Source organism: Balearica regulorum, chromosome 8 (assembly GCF_011004875.1).
Source record: "Balearica regulorum gibbericeps isolate bBalReg1 chromosome 8, bBalReg1.pri, whole genome shotgun sequence".
NCBI classification, from domain to species: Eukaryota; Metazoa; Chordata; class Aves; order Gruiformes; family Gruidae; genus Balearica; species Balearica regulorum.
The window spans coordinates 22253110-22280158 of NC_046191.1; the positions used below are offsets into that span (position 1 = coordinate 22253110).

The 27049-nt window shown below is 36.5% G+C and overlaps 1 protein-coding gene across 6 annotated transcripts in view; it reads right to left on the reverse strand.

Moving 5' to 3' along the window:
• The window catches only part of COL11A1 (collagen type XI alpha 1 chain), a 149850-nt gene that overhangs the window by 54521 nt on the left and 68280 nt on the right, over window positions 1–27049 (reverse strand). For all 6 annotated transcript variants that reach the window (XM_075760044.1, XM_075760042.1, XM_075760043.1 and 3 more), the window contains 17 exons: window positions 24387–24440; window positions 24231–24275; window positions 22874–22927; window positions 22743–22787; window positions 22247–22300; window positions 21736–21780; window positions 20274–20327; window positions 16980–17024; window positions 15319–15372; window positions 15193–15237; window positions 11796–11849; window positions 10742–10849; window positions 7371–7424; window positions 4241–4294; window positions 1992–2036; window positions 1808–1861; window positions 1668–1712 (listed from right to left, as the gene is read on the reverse strand). In XM_075760044.1, the coding sequence (XP_075616159.1) occupies window positions 1668–1712; window positions 1808–1861; window positions 1992–2036; window positions 4241–4294; window positions 7371–7424; window positions 10742–10849; window positions 11796–11849; window positions 15193–15237; window positions 15319–15372; window positions 16980–17024; window positions 20274–20327; window positions 21736–21780; window positions 22247–22300; window positions 22743–22787; window positions 22874–22927; window positions 24231–24275; window positions 24387–24440 (909 nt within the window). The remainder of the gene's footprint in view (window positions 1–1667; window positions 1713–1807; window positions 1862–1991; window positions 2037–4240; window positions 4295–7370; window positions 7425–10741; window positions 10850–11795; window positions 11850–15192; window positions 15238–15318; window positions 15373–16979; window positions 17025–20273; window positions 20328–21735; window positions 21781–22246; window positions 22301–22742; window positions 22788–22873; window positions 22928–24230; window positions 24276–24386; window positions 24441–27049) is intronic.

Consider the following 27049-nt stretch of genomic DNA (forward strand, 5'->3'; position numbering starts at 1 on the left):
GAATCCCAGCTTCCTGCCCCTGTGTGTCTCTTGTGTGTCTCTCTTACTTGCCACATCATGCCTGTTTCAACCAAACTTTCCACTTACTCCCACTGTCCATATTCCACTTGTTACATTGTCTGTTGCTTGATAATACAGGTATTTTCAACTTCTAACTGCAGCCTCCTTTGGAGTGTTGCCTTCTATATGTACTGGCTACAGTCTAGTCCTCCCATCCTCAACTTTCCTTCTGTTCTACCCTACTTCTCCGCCTTACCGCAAGAACCACTGTCCTGCTCCAGTAACCAGTCTCTTGGACAGTTAAGTAATCTACTTCAGGAATGAAAGAGCTAAAACAATGAGTATGAAAGGTTTTTAGTAAACTAAAACTTTTGTTTCCAGTGTACTTGGTATTAATTTTTTTGGCTTATACTTTAATGGCTTTCAGGCAAAAGGAAAGGAATCCTTTTCTTAAGCAGATAAATGTGACATTAGATACACAGGCTTGTGCATTCCTTTATGTTTGTAGAGCAGACAGATGTTTATTAATATTCTACTTGCAACTACTAAGGATAAACCAAACAAAATTAACCTTAATTGCTTTATGCAGACACACAAACTGAAAACTTGAGATTTCTAGAACACACTGATGCCATGCTCTTGTTATCATTAGTTTTATGGATGGCTTTTATCTCCAGTAATCAATTAAATCAAACCATATGGTTTGATGCTATGGCCTTTCTCCTTTTTCAGTTTGCTTAGTCATTCTAGCCAATACAGTTTGCCTTGTTCTGCCAGTATTGTTACACCAAGTGTGCATGTATTCAGCAAGGAAATAGTGTAACAAAGTGACATTATGGAGCAGGGCAAAATGCAGAGGGAACTCCCTACTGAGGAGTAAGACTTCTGGAGATCACTGGCACTTGGAGGTGGGTACTGGGAAAGGATTTATAGATTCTCTACATTAGGTTAGCAGTTTAATGAAATATGACTACGAAAGACAACTTTGTTCTTAAGCTTTGCAAAAATACTTTAGCAGAGAGCATGCCCATTTAAACTATCATCTGAGTTGGTTTTCAAGTGCTGCTATTTCAAATCTGATTTATTAATATTGTTTTTCTATATACTGCCGTGTAATGGGCTGACTGTATATGGATTTGTGTATTGACTGGTAATATAATAGCAAGCAGAAAATTTTATTTTAGCAAGCACAATAGGATTTCTCAAGCATGCAGAAGAAGGGAATTATTAGCTGATGAGAATAAAAAAAAAAATCAGCTGCTCCAACAAAGAAGATTCTGGAGATGGCTTGAGTGATTTGTAAATCCCATAAACAAGCAGGATGCTGCAGTAAATGATGCATTCTTAAGGGCATAGGCTGGTAAGTACAACTGTAATTCGCATGGATATAAACAAAGTGCATAGGTATAATAAAAAGTGTATATGTATTCTCTGTCCTATTTGTACAAAACTGAACTACCGATGGAAGAAGCTTTCAGCAAACTTCAGCTACCTCATTCATAAATTTGTGAAAAGCATCATTGGAATTGATGTTTTGTTAGTTCTGGTTACTCTGGTCGAAGAAGGGCGAAGACATGAGAGGGAGAACTGAAAATAAAATAACATTCCCACCCTCAAAACACACTCCTACATGAAAAACAACATGTATATAAATAGTTTTCACATACCCTTTCACCTGGTGGGCCAGGAGGACCATCATTGCCTGCAGTACCCTAGAAAGGAAAGACAATATTTTCAAAGATTAGACCTCTATTTTATTTAAAAGAAACAGCCTGTAGCAAATTTATACAGTGTGCCTGACAATTACCTTTGGACCTGGTTTGCCAGTGGGACCTCTGGGACCTCTTGAGCCTCTCGGACCCTGTCAATTTAACACAGATGCACTTGAGGGTAATTGTTGGATACTATAATCAAATCAAAATAATTCTTCACAGTATAGTAGAGGCAATTAATATAAGAAAGCCTCTAAACTGCAAAGCAAAAGTACATACTGTTGGTCCTCGCTGTCCTCTGGGGCCTGGTTTCCCATGTAATCCCTGTAGAGAAAATTTCACAGAAATCATCTTAGCGGACACTGTATTTGAGAGATAAAGGGGTTTTTTTTAACTGAAGTGGGGGCAGAGTGCAATTCCCTTAGGTTTAAAAGTTATTTTATCTTTAAGCATCTGCTTTGCATCTCAATTTAAAGAATCATGGTCCTTGATAAAATTGATTATCTTTCTGAGTTCACTGGGATTTGTAGCTAAACGTGCAAAATTTGCCTGAATCAGATTCTGACATAGGCCTTAGAACATTTTAAAGTACTTTAAAATAGTAGTGAAGATGGCACACAACAAGCAGAGTCCATCTGCAGTAGTCTAAAGGACTTGGCATCATTTCCAATGCAATAATGGCCTTGAAGACAAAGTTCCCAGGTTCCCATGGACAGCTCCACAGGTTAGTAACCTCTCTTTTTTTTTATAACAGAAATAGGGACTGTAATACCTACCAGAATTCTGCACACTTGCACAGAGATACAAAATTTACCAGAATACTAGCCCTTAGTTTTTTGCTTCAATCTGTCTCCTAATCCTACTCAATAAATTTCTTAGGCTCAGCATTAGTATTTCTGTGCACTCTAATGCTAAAAAGCTTAAAATTAAATAGAGTATTCTTCAGGTTGAAAAAGAAACCTGGTAACTGGTACTTTCTAATCTCTGAGGTAAACATAACAGCAATAGAAAATCAGCAGAGATGTTTTAGCATAAAGCTTGCTTTTATTGGAAACCAATTAAGTGCACACACAGCTGTTTTCTTGAGGGCTTTCTTGTGGGTTTTTTTTTAATATATATTGATTTTATTTCACTTATCAAAATAAAACTTATGTGATGTTCTTAAAGTGCTACACAGCTTGTGAACTTCTCAGGGACAATGACTGTCTTTCCTACTACTGGTGTGCATGATAGAATAAACAACAATGATATCTATTTAGGCAAGATTAATTATAATATCTGATTCACATTACCAAACCAGCAGTTATTGTCTCGTTGATGATCAGCATAATACATAAGCATGCATGCAGCTTGATGGTATTAATTACATGGTTAGTACCCTAGCTGAATTGAAAGATTTATGAAGGCCTGATAACAGATCAATATAGTTAAATTTTCATAATTTTAAGTCTGCTCTTTGATGTTATCATTTTGCTTGGTGTTTTAATCTGGTATCTTGATTAGCAGTCATGTCTCATTTTTCCCAACAAGGATGAACTGAACATTGTTATACTGCTTGTGTCTGGACAAGAGGACATGGCCTCAAATTGCGCCAGGGGAGGTTTAGATTGGATATTAGGAAAAATTTCTTCACCAAAAGGGTTGTCAAGCATTGGAACAGGGTGCCCAGGTTAGTGGTTGAGTCACCATCCCTGGAGGTATTTAAAAGATGTGTAGATGTGGCACTTAGGGACATGGTTTAGTGGTGGACTTGGCAATGATAAGTTAATGGTGGGACTTGATGATCTTAACGGTCTTTTCCAACCTAAATGATTCTATGATTCTATGACTTTAAGTTGCTAACATGTATGAATTCGAACTAATCCTCTTAATTTCATCATCTTTCTAACAACGTGTTCTGCTATGTACAATTGAGCTTTAGAGACAACAGCACAGTGACCTTCTTTCTAACCTACATGTCATTTTTACAGTTCGAAGAGCATGCATAACAGATTTTCCCTCGCCTACTTCAAGTACACAAAGCAGCAAAAGCTTTATATATTTTTTAATATATGTAATAGTACTTGTGCTTCATCTTTTCTGGTATATTTTGCATTTTTGAAGCTCAGCCTATAAAAAAAGCTTGTGGCAAATCAGAGTACTTATGAAATATAAGTTGAATTTCCTTGAGGGTAAATTGCATGGTAGCAGGATAATTCATGGGATATAGGAAAATAGTCCTTGCCAACTCACTCAGCTATACTGTCAAAAAAGATGCTTCAGCAAAGGTGATTTCTTTTCTCTTTTTCAAATATATAATTGTGGTAGCATACACAGTGAGAAAGTGTCTCGCTCTTGTATATTTAGATTAATATCTTAAAGAATGAGAACTAGTCTCTCAGTATGTCCTGTTTTACATAACTGTAGAGGTTCATCTGACATGTGAAAAGTCTGTTTTTATAGTTCTTCAAATAATAACTTCTAGTGACTTCCCATAGCATTGAGTTCCAAAAGTTATTTAAGTGTCATGCAAGCATGAATTATCATACCCTTGCACCTTTCTCTCCATTGGCACCTGGAAATCCTGGGAAACCAGTTGAGCCCTACATAAGAAATCAAATGCAAATATCAGAGGATATCAATAGCAAAACAGTAGTATAGCCAACATTTAATTTATATGTAATATAAATATATATACATATATAAATATGTAAAACACACCTTCAAAGTCACATACATTGTACACATCAAACTTGCAAATGTGACAGCTCTGATGAATAGCTGTAAATTAACTTACCATAATGCCTCAAGTCCAGAATGCATTAAAAAAATCAATGTATAGAATGGTCATTATTTGTCATCTTATCAGACAATAAAGTATTCATCAAATCTGCACCATTTTTAGCAATAGAAATTACCAGTAATGGTACACTAGAAATAACTGTATCATAATGAAGAGGAACAAACAAGGCCTTGTTGCCTCACAGTTTAGGAACTCTTTTACAAGATAACTTCATTCAAAATAATTGCAAAGTGTTGCCATATCTGAACAGTGGTGCTCTATTCACCTTACTGAGCTGTAAATTACTTCAAGTGCTTTAATTCACTGTAAACTGACCACTGGCCAGTTTCAAATAAGTGTTACATGCAATTTGTATATGTGCTTATATGCTCATCTCGTAAGCAGAATTTATGGGGAGATTATCTGACTTGATTCTATAAATAGAAACTGCTTCCGGGCATTACTCCTGCTTCTCTTTTTTTCTCCCTTTTTCTCCTGCTAACTACCCAGCCTAATCTGAACAGTACTATTTTCTTCTTTATTTCTGGTACACAAGTCCAGAGGGACAGCAGACCTGTTACCTGCAAGGTGTTAATTCGTCATAAGAGACTTGGGGTCAAAGAGGTGATAGACTTGATAAAATATACTTTTAAGTGACTGGAGATGAAAATGAAAGCAGTGTTTGTTTTGGTCAGCCATTAAAACTACTGGCCAGTCCCCCTGCTGTGATAATACATCTGTATCTGTGCAGCTTGCTATTAGTATTTCAGTGGCAAATAAAATGCATATAACAAAAAATTAAAATAGAATTTCTTGGTGCTCTTCTTTGAAACGTAAATAAGTACTTTTTCCTTTTTTCTCTTTTTGTTACTTATGTTTTCCTTTTAATGACTCTTGTTTCACACAATCATTCCAATTATCCACTAATGGCTTAGGGGCAGTACAACTTCACTGACACTGATTCTAATGAAAAGCTGACTGATACTGACTGGTGGGAGAAAAGAGATTTTCTTTTCTTCTTTTTCTTCCTTTATTTCCTTTTAATTCTTCAGCAGTTATAACTTAAAATGTAAAAAAACCTGTGAAAATTCTACTCTGCAAAGCCCAAGCATGTTAAAATTAAAAGGCCAGAGGAAAAAAACAAACTAATGATCAGGCATTAATAGGCATGACTTGGTTGTAAATATCTTATGTATACAGTACTTTTTGCAATTGTGTTAATCAAGAGGGACTGGACAGGAGGAAAAAAAAATAGTGAAAATTATCAGATAATGGCAGTAGTCTAACAATTCTCAGAAGAAAAATAATGAAAAGCAAGTAAGTGACAAGAAAATGAACGGTGTGAACCTTCTTGACAATACTGGGACAAGATTTCTTATTTGCTTTACACAGCTAATATGTTTTTCTGCTCCATTTTTTCTCCATGTTATTTTGAACTGGACTGCGAATAAGTTTCAAAACAAGTCTCTAGTGAGTTGATGTATTGTAGCTGTCATTACTTGTCCTTGGAAGTTTAAGTGACAAATTAGAAGAGCAAACAATGAATTCAGCTTGAGAACTGTTTTCAATTTTAATGTGATAAAAATTTAACGTAATGAAATTCTTGATCAAGTCTTTCCTGAAAGAAGAATCAATCAACTTTTATTTGAAGTGTTAAAATAATTTTGGTTCTTAGAACTGAATAATGTAAAACCTCTTTGATCTTAGACTTTTCAAAAGACAGTTCTAAAGGAGAACAAAAAGAGAGACTGAAATCTCAGACATTTGTGTTAAGGAAAAGAAGCAAAACCCCATGTCTCTCAAGGTGAATAGTTTTCATGAATACTTTCCATAGATGGTTTTGATATTTTTCACTAACACAGTGTTCAATGGATAAGCATTTTTCAGATAGTTCATTCACTTGACTGAAAAAAAGCCAAAGTATAGGCCAGAGTCAGAAAAAACACTTTGCTTAGCCAGTCAGGAAGTTGTATTTCTTCCAAAAAAATCATAATTTCAAATTTGAAAATAAAAATAGGTCCCAAAGTAGAGCAAAGTTGAGGATTGTTCAGTTTTGTAGAAGAGGTAAGGGCGTCTTTTACTTGCAATATTTCCCTAGATGAGTCATCTCTGAGACAGTCTGGAGATGCAACATCTCCCTAATGGCCGCTTCTACACTGGGAAATGTCTGTAGAATTCTGTTTTTATTCTCAGAAATGAGAGTTTGCAATTAATTTAGCACACTCATTTCCTACAGCTGTGTTTGTTAGGATGATCTTTTTAAAAATAAGTTTAATAAAAATGTTTTAAAAATATAAGCCTTCACTTAATCCAGAAGACACCTATATGGTTTTCTATTGCAATCAAAACAAAAAAGATAGCACATAAATCAACTAAGGTTTCGGGTTTGCCATGTTTGTCTTAACAGAAGTAAAAGGAAAACATGATCACAATTGTAAATTATATGTTTCAAAGAAATATGACTTAATCTATGGAAGAAACAGTAATGACACAAATGGAATCCTTGTGCCACACAGAAAATTCGCATCATTATCATCATCCATTTAGTGGTCAAAATAGGGCTCATTCTCTTTTAAGCATGGCAGCAGTTCCTTCATTTTCAAATTGTTTAATGCATGCCAGTCTGATGCTTGTGCAAAAACATAACTCATGACAGGATGGGAAAAATTTGAAGGCAGTAGAGTTAAGAAGAGGAAAGATAGTGCTCCTTAAAGAGCCTGCCTTAGGGATCCAACGTTTTTAAAAATTTTACTTCAGAACATGATTGTCAAGAAAGAAAATGTGAAAAATGACCCTTGCTTTGATGCCCGCAACCTGTTTCCCCAAACACACAAATAAAATAACTGCCATTGTGACTCATGTCAAGGCACAAGATATACAGCTCATTTACAGCTCACCTTTGGACCCTGTCTTCCTGGATATCCTGGCAATCCGGGTACACCAAGCTTACCCTGCAATAAGAAGGCAGTGTTAAATTTTATTTTATCCTCCTTAGTAGTTCAGCATACTTCCATAGAAAATATTTTTTCCAGTACTTAGAGTGATGATACTTCATGGAATATAATATTCAATTAAATAAATTTCTCATTTTAACTATTCATCACCTGTGGGTTTAGTTCCCTAAACTTAAATAAAAATCGCACTCCAATGAATCAGTTCAGCAAAGTTCCCCCATGACATGCTGTGCTGTGTGACATGTAGTGATGTGGGGCTGAGGTCATTAAACTATTAATATTTCCTAAGAAATCAGGGTGCTAATAGGTTTAAGTGAGAAGAAATCCTTTTTAATTTATTCTGTGTGATGGCTGCTTTGTTTTCCACAGATTTTTCATGAATAGGCATTTGAAGAATCAACTTTTTTCTTGAATAGTTCTAAACTGTTTGAGACTGTAATAAATCATACCCCACCGACTATTTGCTGACAATAGATTCGTCAGCAAATATTACCATCTTGCTATGTTCAGGATGAGCAGTCTGATCAACTCTGACATTAACCATTCCTAGAAATGCAATACAGTATGCTACCCCATTGCGTTGGTTTCTTCAGACCTCTAGAGGATCAGTGATGGTTTGCCACTTTCAAAGGCAAGGGAAAGCTGTTAAGTCTTTGAAAGATGGGAACTCTGGGGAAGAATTTGCTTATTTCCCTAAACAGAGTCTACGTTCCAGACTATCACCTTTTGTAGAAGATCTCAATGGAAAAGATATGATTACACAATATAATATGGTACTCTGCAGTAACCTTAGGTAATGAAAATGAGGAAGGAGACACCTATATGGGAAAGGAAATTTGCCAGAATAAACATGTCTATTGTTGAAAAATGAAGCAGATAAATAAAGATGTTGTGTATTATCATATTCATGTAAGTGCATGTGTCTGACTGAGAAATTATTAAAGAAGAATTCTTTGATTTATGAAAAGAATGATAATGCTGCCAGTTATGTGCCACACTGAAACAAGCTGCATGCATTACAATGATTGAAATGTTTTGCAGCATGACAGTGCATCAAATTCTTGCCAAAATCACTGGAAGTTTTGTCCCTGATTTTAGGGTTAAGCAAGCTCAGTTGCCTAGGTTTTGAGTGTGAATATGGATGGTTTTTGATTATAAGCTCTTTTCTGCTATGTTCCTAATTTTTTTTGCAGCATACTTGGTATTTTCTTTACTAAGCAAATCCAGCTCTAGACCTACTTGGAAAAGAGAATTTTCTAATCACAGGATCAGTTTCAGTACTACGTTTGCATTAAATAAGTCATAGGAATGACAGGGGAATAGGACATTGATAACTGGTCTTATAGGCATTTCCCTAATATTGTGGGGAGATCTAAGAATTCACAAAGATTATTCTAGTCTTTATGCTAAAATAAGTAGCATAGGATCAACATCATAGAATTCAATAACTTCGTGCAACACCAATTTAGGGCTTCAGATTCTGGATTTGTGAGACTGTGAGAACCCCATAAATGTCACAGTGAAGAAGAAATGCTTGAAAACATGAATCTATATTCACATTGAGTAATTTGAATGAGAATTAAAAAGAACTCAAATTCATATTTAAAACCTAACAACTAAAACCAACTTTTTTTTTTTTTGTTTGGTTTACTTTGGGTTTTTTTACTTAGATTATAAGGACTTGGGGAAAACGGACTGTTTTGTAGATGTCCTCAGTCAATTAATTATTCTGCAGATATCATGACAACAATACAGATTTTTGAAAAATTCCCAATATTCTTACATTTTTGTCAGGTCAGTTATACTGAAAACAACCATTGCCATAAAACACGGTTCTTTCTGGAGAATGCAAATATACTGTAGGTGAAAATAATATGACCCTTATTATACTGAACAGTTTTTCTGATGTAGTTAAAACTGAGTACACTGGCATTCTGGTGTGAAATCAGCTTGCATTCATGTAGGAGAATAGTTCTGAGGTTCTTTTTTTGTATGTTCTTTGATTCATCACATAATGAATCAATTCAATGACCTAATAGCTAGTAAGATATCTTGCAAAATTGTGGAGAACATTAATTCATAAATAGTTCCCATTAGTTAACTAAACTTGAAAATACATCTTTTTTTTGTAATGAGTGAACTGAGTTTTAGGATATATACTTTTCTAAGGGTTTACGAATGCCAACAGGCTCAAATTATAACCCTAACAACTTTCTGAACTTCTTCTAATGACATACTTGCGAGAAGTAGCAATTTTTGATGAAAAGAGAGTTTGTTACGAAGTTTGCTGAATAATTTTTTTTCTTCCTGGAAAAACTCTTATCTCTGAACCTTGTTACCTTTTTGGTAGCACCACATACTTACTAAGATTTCAATGTATACTTTCAAAGACTATACAGATAAAAAGACAGAAAGAATAATTAATCATGATGTCAGGTGGGATGTTGCTGGAAAATACTAAACTGTTCCTCTTTTAAAGACAGTGAAAGTGAGAATGTTGTGTAAAATGCACCTTCTGTCCTACTCTTTTCAAGACAGAACTAGCATTAAAGCCACAGTTACAAAAAAATTTAAAGAGAAATATTTTCAACAGCATCTTCTCACTTTTGTGAAATAGAGTATACACATTTCTGACACATCATTTTTGTTTTATTTTATTCTGTCCTTCTTTCTCATTTATCCAAAATGCCACTGAAATCACCTTCCATTTCTGATGGTCTAACCCAGTGAAATATGGTACCTGTGCACACATTCCTCAGCCTCCTTTCCTCCTCTATATCAATCATCTCAAGTGTTTTTTGTTGAGAGCAGGATTCTACAGAGATTCATACTCATTTTTGTGTTCGTATTTCGTATCACCATCCTTTTTTCAGTCCTCCCTTCTAACAGCCCCTTTCATTTTTGCCAACCCTATTTTGGATTTTTATTCAGGATACGTTTTCACTTTAAAACAATCTTCATGCCACAATTTGTCATAAAATGCGAATATTAATTCACTCTCCAGCAGCACCTTTATCCTCCTTTGTGCTCAATTATTTTCTTTTCACCATATTTTCCTTAGCTGGCGTGCACTGTGTGTAATTTGGGATAAGACTTTAGCTGCCTTATGTGCCGAAGAAGTATTATAATGCCCTTTTGAATAATTACGAATTAACGATTCCCAATACTTGTTCAAATGTGAACTGCTGTAGTAGTGTCTCATAAAAACTACTGTTAGGTAGCTGAAGATTTTGCAGATCTGGAGATGAAGATCATGGGTGCTCCATCTATGCTATGAGGCAAGGACATGTTTATGTTGGTATCTGGCTACTGACCTTTTCCCCAGCTGGACCAGCAGCACCTGGGTCCCCAGATGGACCTGCTCGACCTTTTGGACCTTCTGGACCGTCTTCTCCCCGTGGACCTGGCTGACCAACTTCTCCCTAAAATAGACCACCTTATAAACATGGAACAATTGCCTTTATGCATATACTAGAAAGACTACCTACAATTACTTGAAAATAAGTTTTCAGTAAATGTAAATAGAGATTAGAATCATGGAATCATAGAATGCTTTGGATTGGAAGGAACCGTTAAAGGTCATCTAATCCAACCTCCCTGCAATGCACAGGGACATCTTCAACTATATCAGGTTGCTCGAGCCCTGTCCTATTTCCAATTAGGGAAATACCACTGCTTATGTTCATAGTATAAGTGCAAATACATATAAATTAGGCACTGAATATTACTTTCACAAGTGGAAGAGCCCAGTCACCTTGCCTGAAGAGAGCTGCATTTGGAAACTACATATTTTTATTTTTCCTTCTTTAAATTCTTGTGAAGGCACTCTGACAGTCCACAGAAAGAAAAATGTCTGTATCTAAGTACTTATGTGGATACCACCTTCACAGTTATTTATGTACACAGACAACAGATACAGGCCAGGAGACTCTTGTGAGAAGTTTTTTTTGGAACCTCCATAACACTTCCTGTGAAAGGAAGTAAGGGCCCATTGGGCTAAATAACATTTTGGCAGAGATTTGCAAGATGCTAGATTGGAATGGACATCTTTATCCTGGACAGATTAATTTTCCTCAGGCAAATACTGGAAATCTTGGAATATGAGAAAGGAGATTGCCTAGGAAGAAGCTTAGTGAAAAAGATATTCAGGAATGACATTCTCTTCCTCTATAACTGGTCATTGTTGATTCACAAGAACCAAATCTCTGGCTCAAATCTGTGCATGCACAGGGAATAGAAATAATTTCATCTACTAGCTTTCATTTTATTTTATTATTGTTTTAAATTTATTTGTTCACTTCAGTGATCCTTTCAAAATAATATCACTTAAGCTTTTTAAGAACATATGGGCTATGAATAAATGCCTACCCGGTCACCTTTAAGGCCCATGTCACCTTTAAATCCTGGAAAACCATCTTCACCCTAAAAAAGGCAGAAATGCATGTAATGACTTTTAGTAATAGGGAGGATTATTTTTTTCTGCAGACAGAATAAGAAAATACATTCACTATAGATTAAAATAATTTGCATAGATAAAATGAGAACTTCAGACATCAGAAAATCTGATATGGCTATTGCTGTTTTAGAGAAAGTATATCAGTGCACTATACAAAATGACTCTTTAGTTTGAAAGTTCCTAATAGCAGCTGTTTAAAATCTGTTTAAAGATAGAGACAATATAATTTTTCTGTTTTATTACGAATTATCTTGTAAATTTTTTTCTTAACTCCTAAGCTTTTTTTTTATTATCACTCTTTTTAATAAGGTTATCCATTCAATTAACTAAAAAATTGGTGGCAAATTATTCAGTGTTATTCTCTTTGATAGCAGAACCTCTGTTTTAATTAATTTCTCTTTTAAATTAGTGTCTTAATAGCATCAAGAAAGGAATAAAAAAAATTGGCTGGTTGTGACATCTTAATAAAAAAACCCTGAAACAGATATTAATGTTCATAACCTAAAAGAAGAATTAGTCATCTGTATATAGTAGTTCAATGTCCAGCAATACTCATCCCTGCCTACTCTCATTGGCTGATGTGATTGAAGGAAAGAAAAAAAAAACGGACATTAAGACTGAATCCATATACAGTGGCAAAAAAGGTGCACATTATTGTTATTCATAGTGAGAATTAATTACTGCCTAGTAAATTCTGGCAGAGAATTTACTCCAAGCATTTTAACAGGTCTCCATGCTGAAGTACAAGTAGACAGTACTCAGACAAGTTGTATTTACACTTGTCTGAGTTAGTTCACATACAAACAGAAATCTCCAGAGCTGTTCAGTGGAGTTGTTCACGACTTGCTCTAGCATAACTGATCACTTTTTGGTTACCTCTTTCTTAATCTAACTCATGATACAACTAGCACTCCAATATCTAGACAACAAAGACTATTGATTGCATTTTTATCTGATGCTTAGTTACACGCTGGGAGCAAAGGTCTTTGTGATGAATGAGCACACAGTAAAATGTTTTACTATGATGCTGTTAGTTCTTTTATATGCTGAAGTAACATTGCTGACTTAGAATCTGAGTAATATTTTGACTGTCAATAAAGCCAGGAAAGAGTGATACTGTGCCCCACATTACTTCAAAAAAAAAAAAAAACAAACCAAGAAAGGCTTTCTATTTCATCCCCACTTTGAAAAAGAAGTTTGGATTTTGCATTCCTGGGCCCACAAAAGCTTTATCTTCTCCCTGATCAGCAACTGAGACAGATTACAAGGCCAAAGCCATTTTGACTCTGTTCAGAAGCAGTTATGCTGCATACAACAAATAACCCTAAAAAGGGTGATAGAAATAGATTTGCTAGTGGTAAACAGCTCAAAACAGGTGAGGAGACATTAAAATTTAAAAAAAAAAAATCAAATAAGCAAAAATAGTTTCTCAGTATGTGTTCATGTAAAAAAAGATGAAGTAACCCATCGTGATTCATTGAAAAAAATATACTAAAGACCATTATAAAAGCAGGTTTCCCATGCTTTCTAGATGGTGAAACTAAGCTTCAGATGGTCATATTGCACAAATTGAAATTTCAAGGTGGTCTTTCTTAAAATTTACAGAGAGGTGAAAAAGGTAGAGTGTAGAATACATGAAAAAAGCTTTAGTTGTAAAAGTTGCTCAGTTCTGGCCATGGACAGTAATAATTACATGAGAACACTTTGCAACATATCAGCAAGGACTGACCATGTGCCAACTACCGACCAAATTGCTGCCAAATGAACTGAAACTCTTCTTCAGCTTTCAGAGTGAGGTTCCAGCTATTGAGATCTACAAGAGGTTGATTTTATTCCATGTAGGAGGAGAGAGCTGAATGCTCTATTTCCTCTTCTGCTGTTAATAAAAAATAAAATAGCTAAAGACTTCTCATCGCATTTACTGGTTAGTACAGAGATGGACCTCCTCTGATATCCCTGGGACCATTCCAGATCTACAGAGGCTTTCCTGAATGATGACTTTATTTATTTCTGTCTCTTACAGTGCTTTCCCCCATGTAATGGCATGTGAATAACTTCAGTAAAAAAGGCCTGTGTAACAGGCCTTTAAAGCACTGTGAGGACAATCTATGAAATATCTTTGCGTGACCTTTCGAGGTATTCAGTAGAGATCAGTGTCTTACTGCAACTGTGAGATCAATTTTTGGGAACACAGAAATATTGTGGAGATTATGCTAATCAGTATTCATTCATAGACACATATATATACACACATATATTAAGCTTATTTATATGTCACTCCTGTATTTTGTCCTAGCTGGATATTAATCACTCAATAAGGCACTAAAAAATCTGGGTTTTTTAACTGTCCAGTCTCCACAGGTATTAAACATGCTATTTTCAGCTTAGATGTAATGAGCAACTCTAAAATGAGTATGCAGACAAGACAAACTGAGGTTTAGGAAAGCCTGAAAACAGCATCTCTTGGCATCTGCACCAGAAAGACTGATCTCTAGCACTGAAATCAAGGTTTTTTGGCAAGAGGGAGTCTTCTGCTTGAGGAATATCTATAAATACATACACAGTAGCCACCAGAGCCACACAGCTGAATTTGCTTGTGTGGTCAGGAGGTACAACTGATGGTGTTTGTTATCTGTCTCTTATTCTGAGTGATGAGGAAAGTGGGAATTTAAACCAATACTGGCTGTAGTTTCAGCCACTGCAGACCATCAGAAGTCAGTAGAGATTGCAGTAGTTGGTGTTTGCTCTAGTGAGAGCTCTACGTACAGCACTAATGGTATCAGGGGGATGGGTGTAAAAGCTTTCTTCATGTTCCTGTATCTGCATCTGACTGGGGATGTCCATCACTTTGGCAAAGCCAGAGATCTGGGACAAAAATACCTGGAAAAGCCATTGGAAGACGTACACAAAAATTACAAAATCTAGCCTACAGTGCTATCAAAACGGGTAAAATAATACTATTATCGCCACAAATCTCTCTGATGCACAAACTTCTCAGTATCGACTACAGTATCTATTAACATGAGAGGGGATGTCTAATTCTCTACTTAAGAGCACCTTAGAGAGAAGTTACCTAAACTGGTGCAAAGAGGACCCAAAACCATTCTAATAACTGAAGGGTTTATATTCACTTTGTAAATAACCATGGAGGTCACTGATTTATGAATTGGGCTTGGTATGTCCTTAGGGTAAGGCAAAAATAAACCCACTGCTGCAAGAGAAAACACAGTGCAGTGAAGGAGACAGAAGATGTAGCAGTCAAATAAAGAACACAGAAAAGGGAAAGGAATTAAATGCAGTCAGATTTACCTTTTCACCTTTGGATCCCTTGAGACCACGGACACCATCAGCTCCCTAAAGAAAGAATATAAAGAATTACCCACATGCAAATATTCAAAAAGGGGTGGGGAGAGGAATCCAGTAATTAAATCTTACCTTTACACCACGAGGACCTGGATAGCCAATGGGACCCTGAGGACCTGGAGGCCCCTAAAATATATTGGAGTAAAGAACCTTTGTTTGTACAGTACTTGGTTAGCAAGCAGTTCTCTTCTGAGTGTAATCCTTGTTCTTTCAGTATAATGCAGCAGTCTTGTGTTAGACATCGAAATAACACTGGGCTGCCTGCCACTAAGAAATGTCATGGCATCACAAAGGACCCTTCAATGTCACTATAAAACTATTAATAGAATTATGAACTTGGTTCTACTTGTATATTTGGGAAACATCTATCCACAACATAAATTACCTGAAACAATGGTAACTGGAAAAAGTAACAAACAAACAAAACCAAAAAGATGCCACTTAGAAACCTTACTGGAGAAAACGTATATGTTAACTATGATGATGATACAAGTCAAAAGTAGAGATCAAAATAATGATAATAATAAAAATTATGGTCTTTAAAAGAAAGAGATTCCAAACCTGAAAGCTAAACAGCTTATGGTGCTATCAATACTGACCAGTGTCTGGATGCTGTTATTTACTGTTTGTCGAGCATTTTAAAAAAGCTCAGCTTCAATACTATGCAATCTGCTGGCATTCCCTAAAGAAACAGTTCTGTAAACAGTGGAAGCAAGGAAGCCTGGAAACATACATATCTGTGTCTGAGGCTGAGCTGCTTTGTTGATTCTCTGATGTCTGAGATGGACAGATAACAGAATCTTTCCTTAACGGGGCCATTGATAAGGTCTTTTTCCCCTTTCCAACTATATCTTTTCACAAAACCTTTAGACTGTTAACATCTCTGAGAAATAAATTTTTCTATCAAATTTGGCTGAAATTGATCAGTAAATTCAAAAGACATAAGGACAACTGACAAATGGTCACGTACCTTCTACTTTCAAAACACAGATGCTCTGTGTAAGCTTTATTTTCTTAAGAAATGAGGATAGTATCTACAAGCCTCTAACATAACAACATTTTGAACAAATAGTAATATGCTGCTGTCAGTGGAACTGGACTTTCTGAAATGACCTATTCATTCATTCATTCATCCTATTTATCCAGAATACAATCTTTTAGTATTGCCACTGAAATTGGTACTGCAACTGAAACTGATTTAAGTGCTATAAAGGGTGCTGTTCTGGATAAATAAGGGTCAATAGTGAGCAAGCAGAATGCTTTAAAGAGCCCCAAGACCTTTTAGTGCTGCATAAAGAAATAAATTACTTTTCACTGTCACTGACGTGAAGGTGACCTAAAAAATACAATGTCTATGCATGCATTTGCAAATCTTAAAAAAACAAGGTTCTTAAGAGTACTCAGAACTCTGGGTACTCTATACAATGGAATTGTAAACTCAAAATATTTGCAAGTTACCTATATGAAATGTATGCAACTTGTATTGATTGCCATTCTGTCAACTCCACGATCAGTTTTACTTTTCAAGAGTAATCTCTATATTATTTAGAATCTCTATAATATGTAGAATATTATGAATATGTTTATCTGCACACAGATGCTTTGAATGTGTCATGGGTTTTCTATTATCTTCCTAAACAGTTCCTGGAGCAACAAATGTGTCATAAAGCTGAAAAACTGCCAAAGGTTTTTTTGAAAGCTATGTAAATAAATGGAAAAGTTTTAAAACTCACCAATGCACCTTTGTCTCCAGACTGACCCTCTTTGCCAGGATGACCCTGATTTAAGAGAAATTTATGTGATTTGGAAAATACTCATTTTTCGATAGTGATGTTTTATTATAAACCCACAATTATTTAAACACTTGCGTTTCATGTCACTAATCACCCTTCTTCTGTATTAGAACACACACACACACACAAAATTCTGAGGAAAGATTTTGCTTTCAATACCAATTTAATTTACACAACAAAGGAAAAGCTAGACAATAATTATGTCAATGTTAACGGTTTAGGAATATCCTGACCACCCCTTCCGTTTAATGCTTCAGCAGCAAGAGGTTTTTAATGCAAGACACTCAAATTTGATTTTGAAACAAGCAGGGTGATTAAAATTACAGCATGAAGACATTCCTAAAATTATTTAAAAGATTATGGAATTTATTGCTGAATCCAATGGAAGGCTGACCTAGTTTTACCATTCTATGCTATAAACATTCTCTGTCTTTGTTATAAACTGTGACTTGCTTTTAAAACAAAATATGTTTAAGTCTTAGTCTTTGTTGTACATCATTGATGCTCAAAACATTAACCTGTTCATACTTTTTGTTACAAAATTTACACTAAAATGCTGCAAAATTTAAAGGCAACTGAATGAAACTAAAGGTTAATAGAAGGTTATTGTTTATGAGGATCACTCAGGAATCTTTTTTCTATTGATGTTCATCAGTTTTATTAGCAGAGTATAGTAAATCTCTAGTTTTGCCAAGCATGTGGTCCCACATAACATGTAGCCAGTTACTAAAACCATTCTTTTTCTGGTGTCATTGACATCCCAAAATGTTTTCAGTGTGCCAAATATGATATGATTTGATGTGGCTGTTAATCTTATATGACAAACCTCTGCTGCTTATATTCAATTTTCTGGCCTTGGAAAACAGTTTGAAATACGTTCTTTATTAAAAGAATGATTACAATAAAAACTATTTGATACTTGCAGTGATTATTAATTTTCCTTTAAAAAGTTTGCTTTACTAACATTGAATACTTGTTATCTGTTTTTTAAAATGTACATATGTCAGTTGTTTAATCCTAATCTCCTAGAATATGCTTTTTTTCTGTACAAAATTTTAAATTTCTATCCAGTATCAGAGGTCTCTATAACATTAAATGACTTTAAAAATGCTGCTATTAAAGAGCATATTTATATCCCTTTAGATTTCCATTAATTCCAGTGTAATATACCACTTTTAACAATGTCTTGCCTTCAAAATAGAAGGACACTTCTTCACATAGAAGTGAAATGAAATAGCATAGCAAGAATTTTCCTGATCCCCTGAAAAAATGCTCTTGAGCTTTCACTTCATCTTAACACAGATATCATGGGAGCAGTTGCAAAGCTCATTGCAATCAGGAAGGTACTGCTCATTGTCTTCAGTCAGCAGTGTAATTCTACAATTGTGACTAGCTCATGTCAATTAGAATGGACTTAGTTTGACCTGCCTCTCCTGCCCTTCCTCTGAGCAAACCTACTTGTGCATGAGGGAGATAATTTTGGGTAGGTGTACTAGGTCTGGCTGGGAAGGAGCTAATTTTCTTCATAGCAGCCCACATGGTGATATGTTTTGAATTTGTGACCACAACTGTGTTGATAATGTCCCAATGTTTTGGCTATTGCTGAGCAGTGATTGCACAGTGTGGAGGTTTTCTCTTTGTCCCATTCTAACCCCTCAGCAAGTAGGCTGGAGATGGTCAAGAAGCTGGGAGGGGACACAGCTGGGACAGCTGACCCAAAGTGACTAGAGGGCTATTCCATACCATATGATGCTATACTCAGTAATAAAAGCTCAGCGAAAAGAGAAGGAAGGAGGGGACATTCATGGTTTCCCAAGGTACCCTTACATGTGCTGAAGCCCAACCTTCCAGCAAGTGGCTAGCCATCTGCCTGCACGCTGCAAGTAGTGAATGCATTCCTTATTTTGCTTTGCTTGTGTGTGTAACTTTGCTCCACTTACTAAGCTGTTGTTACCTCAACCCATGAGTTTTCTTGCTTTTGATCTTCTGATTCTCTCCCCCACCGTGCTGTGGGAGGAGTGAGCAAGTGACTGTGTGGATGCTTAGCTGCTGACTGGGGTCAACCCACCACAATAGGGATGTATATCAGGTACAGATCTGTGCTAAACACCTGATTATCTCTTACGGCATTTACCCTTGATTTTAAGGTTTAACAAGATGCAGATTTTAAAATAATGCTTATGTGTGGAAATTAATATTGTTCCCAGCATGCAGCAAAGGATAAGGGGTAAAGTTCAAATGTTTAGACAATGATTCAAGATACAGACTTCCAGCTGGACTGTCATTGCATATTTAACATTTTCCATGAAAATGGTACTTTGGCAGGTAAAAGAGATTGTGAGAGCCCTGGGTGCAATTCTGTATTAGTAATATAAGCATCTATGCAGTGAAACCCCTGCAGTCAGTTCTGTTGTTCTTATCCTAGCAAAACTGTGCTGAAAGTCAGGTTTAAGGAATGCAGATTTATTCTAAAAGAAAAATTGTAAGGGAAAATCGTATGGAGAGGAGAGAGATGGTCTGAGAAGTCACACTGACTGTCTAATAGCTCTTGATGGTATAACAACATGATGTTTTTGATGCAAGAAAACTAGTGTATATGTATGTCATTATGAACGATTCCATTTAAATTTAAACGCCTGAACTGTAAGCAATGCTACTGAGGTGGTTACACTCTCTGTTCACATGCGTGAATGCAGCCTCAGAGCTAAGCTAAATTCCTTAGCAATCACAAGATTCTGAAGTTTGGCTTAGGTCTGTCCCAGTGCAGACAATGAACGAAGCAGCCCAAACATGTAATAAGCACCTTAGGTCAGGAGGCAGAGAAAGATCTAGTCTATTCTATGTTTCCCCAGAAAACAAGTGGTGAGTATTTTTACAGATGATTTGCTTTGCCATACTGACATAGTTGGACTACAGTGAAACAGTATCTGGCCCTCTGTGTGTCAGTTAGGTTATTTACACATCCTTGCAGATGTTTCAAGTGCATTTCATCATCTGGGACTCCATTTTGAAAGCCCAAAGCCATTTTTAGCAGCTGCTTCAAAAATGTAATTCTCTTAGTTTTAACAGCTCAGATGATACAGGGGTTTTAGATGGATTTTATAATACTGTTGCCAGCTAGGACTACCAGTGCTTTTACTCTCCATTTTCTTTTTGCAACACAGGTATCAAGAAATATTTATTACTTGGTAAAAGTATTTAAACATTCAAGGGATGAAATATTTGGTTACTTACAGGAGGTCCATCAGAACCAGGAAGGCCAGGAAGACCAGGCTTGCCTTGAGGTCCCTAAATGCAGTAACAGAGACACATCTTAAGAACCATAGCGAACATTCTATAATTTGCTAGGATGATGGTGGATCATACTTGCTGAGGACTGGTATGTCCTAAACCAGCAAACTACCTTAAACCTTTTTAATATTTTAATCTCTGTTAAAACAACTGGTGAACCCACCCCAGGTGTAGAGTAGCTATAAAAAAAAAAAAAAATTAAAAAAAAAAACAAAACAGGGAAGAAAAAAGGACAAAAAGCCCCAGCCATATCCAATACATTTAACTCTAAGAGCTAAGGATATAAAATGTAGTTATACCCTTGATATAGATATCAGGGATAAACCAAAAATATAACAAAAGTAAACCCAGAAAGATATTATTACAATGTATAAGTGCAAGGCCAGCTTTTACAATCTTTAGCCAATACAAATCACCCATATTTTTCAATGGGTGCTTGCCTGAGAACAGGATTCAGGAACTACGCTATGAACATGCACACACACAACACGAGGTGGGGAAGAATTCTCCAGTGTACAAAATTACCTATTATTTAGAATTTCAGGAATTAAAGGATTCACCATATGAAAGATACCAACAAGATCAAGAGGCAAAGAGCACAGGTTACAGAACCCCAGCAATCATAGCTGAAAGGCATGCTATGTCTTTGTGAAAGCCTCTGGAACATGTATATAGTGGACCTAGCCCATTTTGCTAGAAAAATACTTCTTAGTATTATTAGGCACATAGGCAGGTCTAAAGCATGTATATTGTTTCCTAAAATCTCCTTCAATTTCTCCTAAAGTATATACTAAACAGTGAAGGGGAGCCAAATCAAAGAAGGATCAACAGAGTAGGAATTCAGCAAAAAGGGAAGAAAGGTAAAATCAGTGTAAAATCAAACAGTGACATTTTTAAAATTAACAAAAGACATGTCTCAAACCATAAGAACATGTACAAACAGATAGATTAGGAAAAAACCCCCACAGTACAGTCACACTACAGTATGCCGATTACACTGCAGAGTTATGTCAAGATATAATCCTTGAAAAAAGAGAACAGAATCAGACTTGAGTAGGTAAAACTTTGTTATAAAAAAGAGATTAATAAAAATAACTTTCACAGCTTGCCGTGAAATTAATTAACATACAAGTACACACTGTTTAATATTGTAGATGGGATTCTGAAGCTAATAACAGAGAATGAATCCAAAATAAAGGGAGGAAATTACGCTTGTGAAAAAGTGTATATGAGAGGAAAGCCAGACCTCCATTGATTATTCATTTACTTGATGATTTCAGGAATATCTGCTAATTTTTAGATCTTTGGTTACTATTCTGAAAAACATAGCAAACCCCCTAAGCACATAAGCAAGGTTGTTGCACAGAACCGACTGTGAAATACCAGAAAAAATGCTGTAACTTACTTTTTCACCAGGAGGTCCAATAGGACCTTGCGGACCAGGAAGCCCCTATTAAAAAGAAACCAGTGTGAGAAACTGGGGAGAACAATATACATACATTCACCCTACTAAAGGTCCCTCATTAATCTCTTTAAACACACTGGCAAATATAAGTGGCTTTTTTTCCCCCCCTTACGAGTCAGATCAGGAGTTTTGTGTGAGCCTTTTGCACAAGCCACTATTCTGGCAGTAGGTCTGTAACAAGATCCTATTCAGAACCCTCCTCCAGGTGTGGCCATTCCTGCTGCATTCCAGGAACACTGAATGAGTCATTTTTCTCCTGAATTAAAAATCCCTCTGAAAGCTTACTTGAAAACCCTGCTCCCACTGCCCTCAGCACATTTGCAGCATTATTTATAAAATCCTTGAAGCTTTATCAGTTTTGCACACGAAAAGCTAACCTTTTAGTAATTTCCATTTATCAAACATTCGCTGCACATTACTTTGTATTCCTTGAGAGTTATTTTACACTTACTTGTGGGCCTGGGATTCCTTGCTGACCAGGAGGTCCTGGTTCCCCTTGAGGACCCTACCATGCAAAAAAAACCACCAGGGCATTAGGTTTGCATTTCTGCACTACAGATCTTCATTGTCAGGACTAAAAGGATTACAAACTCATCTTTGTTCCTCCCTCTTTAAAGTCTACCACCAACTTTCTACCCAGTATGATATTTTTTCATGCTAATGAATTTCATGGCCTTTTCTTTAATAGAGAATAACAGCCCACACATAGGACCTAAGCACTGGAGTCCATGGTATTAAAGGAGCTTAAAAGAAAGCATGGTTAGGCTTTTTGGCTGAAAATTAAGTAATAGGCGGCTTCTGTTTTCTATGTAAGATCATAATGAATCTGAATATTTAGACAGAAAAGTTTAATTAAACGGAAGGGATGGCACAGTGGCAGGGATAAGAGAATTTGGAAAGGATTCTTAGAATCCACTCCCTATTTACTTCCCAGCTCGCTTACTCACCATGTTTCCTTTTGGGCCTGAAGGTCCATCAACACCTGCAATGCCCTACAATAAACAATATAAACATGAGCAACTTAAAGTGGACTTCCATTTTTCTTCTGGAAATTGCAAATACAAGAGTTCATACGTACAGGTTGTCCAGGGGGACCAGGTGTACCTCTGGGGCCCAGTAATCCCCGCGGACCCTGTAAGAGTAGAAACACTTATTAACACCTGCATGATTTTTTCTGAAACAGAGAGGCCCAGGAGCAGGACTGGGCAAGGAATGTCATGAGCAGTAGGAAGAATGAGGGGAAGGCAGCATGGGGGTTGAGGGAGCAAGAAAGAAAGGAAGAAAGGAAAAAATACACTGATAACAGATTCTCCTGAAGGCCGCCATATGTCTGAACAGGATGTCAGTGGAAAAGCAAGCTTTGATTTAGTTGTTGTATGGTCATTTCAGAGAACCGTAGGAGGTAACTATCTATATTTTCTGGTGCAGAACATTGGCACAGCATCTTCCACTAAAGTTTCAGCTGTGTCTTGGCCTGAAGGTCTGACCTGGATAGTAGCATACATTTGTATTCCTGTCTTTAGGAAACATGATAGTTTGTCATACGCTATACCACTATTCTAAGTGTAAAACAGTTCTTTTATTTGTAGCAAAGATCCAATAAATTATTAAATATTACTAATAATTTTATTACAATAAATGCAAAGCATTCTGGAAACTAAAATCAGATTTGTTCCTCAACTGCTAAAAAATTCCACCAAAGACCAAGGGCTTTTCTCCTAAATGAGGTGAGCAAGATCTGATCTATAACATAATCTTTTGGCTTTATACTATGTAAATTAGTATTAATTTTGAGCATTTGGGTCTCGTCACGCTGCTAAAGTAGGCAGGACTGAGTCTCCAGTCTCCTCATATATGATATAGTCACAAATTATTAACACACTGACTCTGTAACGACTTCTTCCTACTTCGCAAGTAGGCAGCAGTATATCATACATTTAAGGTAAAATTCCCCTTTCTGAGGCTTGATTTCTTGCCTGCAATGCAGAACTCCGCTCTGCAGTGACAGCACCTGCAGAATTCCAACTGACAGCAGAGGAAATTCTGTATGTGAAACAAGTGTAAAAATACACAATGAAGCTCAGTAGTGTGAAAAAAGAGGAGAAGCCAGGCCTTATTTTCTAATAAATAGATGTTTGGAAAACATTTTCAAAGCAGCAAGGGCTTGGTTATATTCTCATGTTTCAAGGACTGCAGTGACTGATTTTACACAAAAGGATAGGAAATGGCCTTTGTGATTCTGGAAGTTGTGTATACTTGGCTGGATATATCCCTGACTTAATTCTAATCCTGTAAGTAGTTTTTCACCCCTAAAAAACCTGTTAATTTGCTTGCTTTTCAGCCAGAATCAGTACTCTCTCTATACAGCCAGAGAGTAATTTTTATACCTGGAATTTAGAACAGTTCAATAGAAAGAATAAGAAAGCATTGCTTACAGCTTCACCTGGGAGACCTCTTGGTCCAACTTCCCCATCTTCTCCCTGGTTTTGTACAAGGGGAATAGAAGTTTTAGGAAAAAAGAACATTTATCATGACCACATTGCCATTACATGAGATTCACTCTATGTTTTACTGTGTAAATAGCAACTTACTCTTGATCCATCTTCACCAGGTAAGCCAGGAGGTCCCTGTGGGCCACGGTCTCCCTGTAGAATAAGGAAAGTCATTAAAATAATACATCTGTTGCTGGAAACAATAATGGATGGGAAAGGAAATGAAAACAAATGTGTTAGCTGAAGTCTGATGTGTCAAAACATGTCTTGACACAATGATACAAATCTGTAGGTCATAGTACTCAGGAAAGTCTTTCATTACATTAGTATAAAAACAAATGAACATTATTGAAACAATGAACTATTTGTGTTTGCAAAGTTTCACTCTGTAACTGTTCTTGACCCCAGAACATACACAAACCACTGCTACAAAAGGCAGTGTTACCCACATTTTTCTTTGTCTCATCGGTACCTTCCCCCTCTTTCTCCACAATATATTACTGCCAGTAAAATAAGGCATGTGTACATGGCTCAGAAGTTAATAAACCAATTTCTGGGCCCTGGAATATAGATGGTGAAGTGCACTGACCACCTTTCAGAACCACGCACCCTGGCACCAGTCATTTAGAGCCTTGGGACTGATTTGTCTGAGGCTTTGGAAGGCAGCCAGACTTCCACACTTCCCCTCAGAGGCTGGGGCTTTTCAAGTCTATATATGCAGAGCCTCAGTAGATTCTGGACCATACTTTCAGGATTTATTTTTCTTTCCCAATTTCTAAAGAGAACTAGTGTGCTGCATAGCTCAAACACCACTGACTGACCTCTTTCTGGGCAGCAGGTTTTTAGACTGTGACTTCCTTCTGGCATTGGACAACAACCAAGTATTCATGCTGTTTTCCTTAATTTTATCAGTGCCTCCAAGGAGCCTGATCACTGCTGTGGATCCTAGCAGAGATATACGGAATCACTCTTTAGTGGCTCCATTCTTTACTCTTTCAAAATTTCCGAGGGAATTTTACGTAACTTGCTCTCTTACCACAGAGCTGTCTAATATTAGGGATGTCAGGATTTTATTCTACTGTCTTTCTGTCCTCTATAAGTTGGAGTCAGCATGGGAGAGAATGAAATTCTATGAACTGTACATTTGTATCTGTAAGATGAATTAATACAGCATTTTCTATATTTTGCTAAGTTTTGGGACTACTCAATGTGATCTGCTGATACAGCATGTGTTTTTCTACATGCTAAATGCACTCCTGAAAGATGACACATGAGACACATGATCTGTGCTCTGGCTTCCAATCAATATACAGGTGAAGACTGACTTAAGCTTTAAAATATTGAAATAGTTCATCCCCTCAGAGGCTACCTATCTTGTCTTGCAATCACATGGCACTTAGAGTTAGATTAGGAGCTTGCATTTAGTGTCCTGGTATTGTCATACAGTAAGAACAAAACGTCCTATTATTGTCAGCATTCTCAGTTCTTCAATTCTCTAATTCTTTCCTTCAACTGTTCTGTTAAATCCTTAATTTCTTTTTCCTTAGACCTTTTGTTCTAGTATACAGTGTCTTGCTTTTATACTGGAGAAGGGTTATGCATCTAGTAAATCTAAATAAGAAGAGTTCAAAGTCATAGATATTGAGGCTAAAAGGAATACTACACCATGTGGTCTGATCTCCCCTACACTGGAAGTCAGAGAATCTCATCCAGTGACTCCTGTCTGACAGCTTGTGTTTCACAGTCATAACCTCAGAGAGACATGCAATTTGCAACTCATAGTTCAAATACAACTAATTCTAAAAGCAGTCCTAAAACTTTTGCTCTAAAGTTATGGGTTTTCAACATCAATTCTCTTACAGCTGAAACATAACTACATCAGAAAAAGTGTTTCTCTTGTCTTTCTTTCTGTGCTCTTTTTTGCAAGCCAAAGAGAACTGAATATTTGCATTATACGTTGTCAGTATATATGAAGCCGAAGAGCTACAGCTATCTCATCTGGCTTTGAATTGAGCTGCTATCAGAAAGATCATTGTTTGTGCTTTTACAGAAGATTTCCATAGAAACATGAGAATGCAGTGATTTTTAAATAGTAGAATGAAAGAAATGATGAAAAGAAGTCATTATTTTCATCACTATTTTGCAAATTTCAACCCAAACTTAGTCTTCTATTCTAGTTTATTTATTTAGGAAATAAGAAACAAATAGAATATTTGCCAAAAAAAAATTTCTGTATGACTTGGAAGGTCCCAGAGACAGACAATTCTAGTATTCCAGGTTGGAAAGCAGACACACATTCCCTGACTGAACCAATTTCCAGCCAGCCTTCAGCGTGAAGCAGTGTCTAGAGCTTAATGTCTAGCCCCCTCTGCTGGTCACCTGCCGATCAAGCTGGAGTTCAATTACGTGACTCGCGTAAAGCGCTGCACGCTTTACACTCCTAAGAGGAAATGAAAAAAGAGGAACAAAACATTTCTGCATGACACTAGAAGTGCTTTTCCTATTTCAAACAGAACTCAAAAGATTATCATTAGATGCTATTACAAAGAACTACATTACGGGCCAGCAGCCAACACAGTTGAGAGTTTCTGTGAAGTGCAGCAACTGTGCTAACCCATTGAAGAGTGAGAGCTATAATCATTCCTTGATCATCAAGCTTTAGCACGTACGGGAATGGTTCTGTTGACATTCCCACTCACTGTTTCTTTTATGGTGCATTGCACTTATCAGGACAACAGTAAGGGAGGTACATTCAGTAGAGT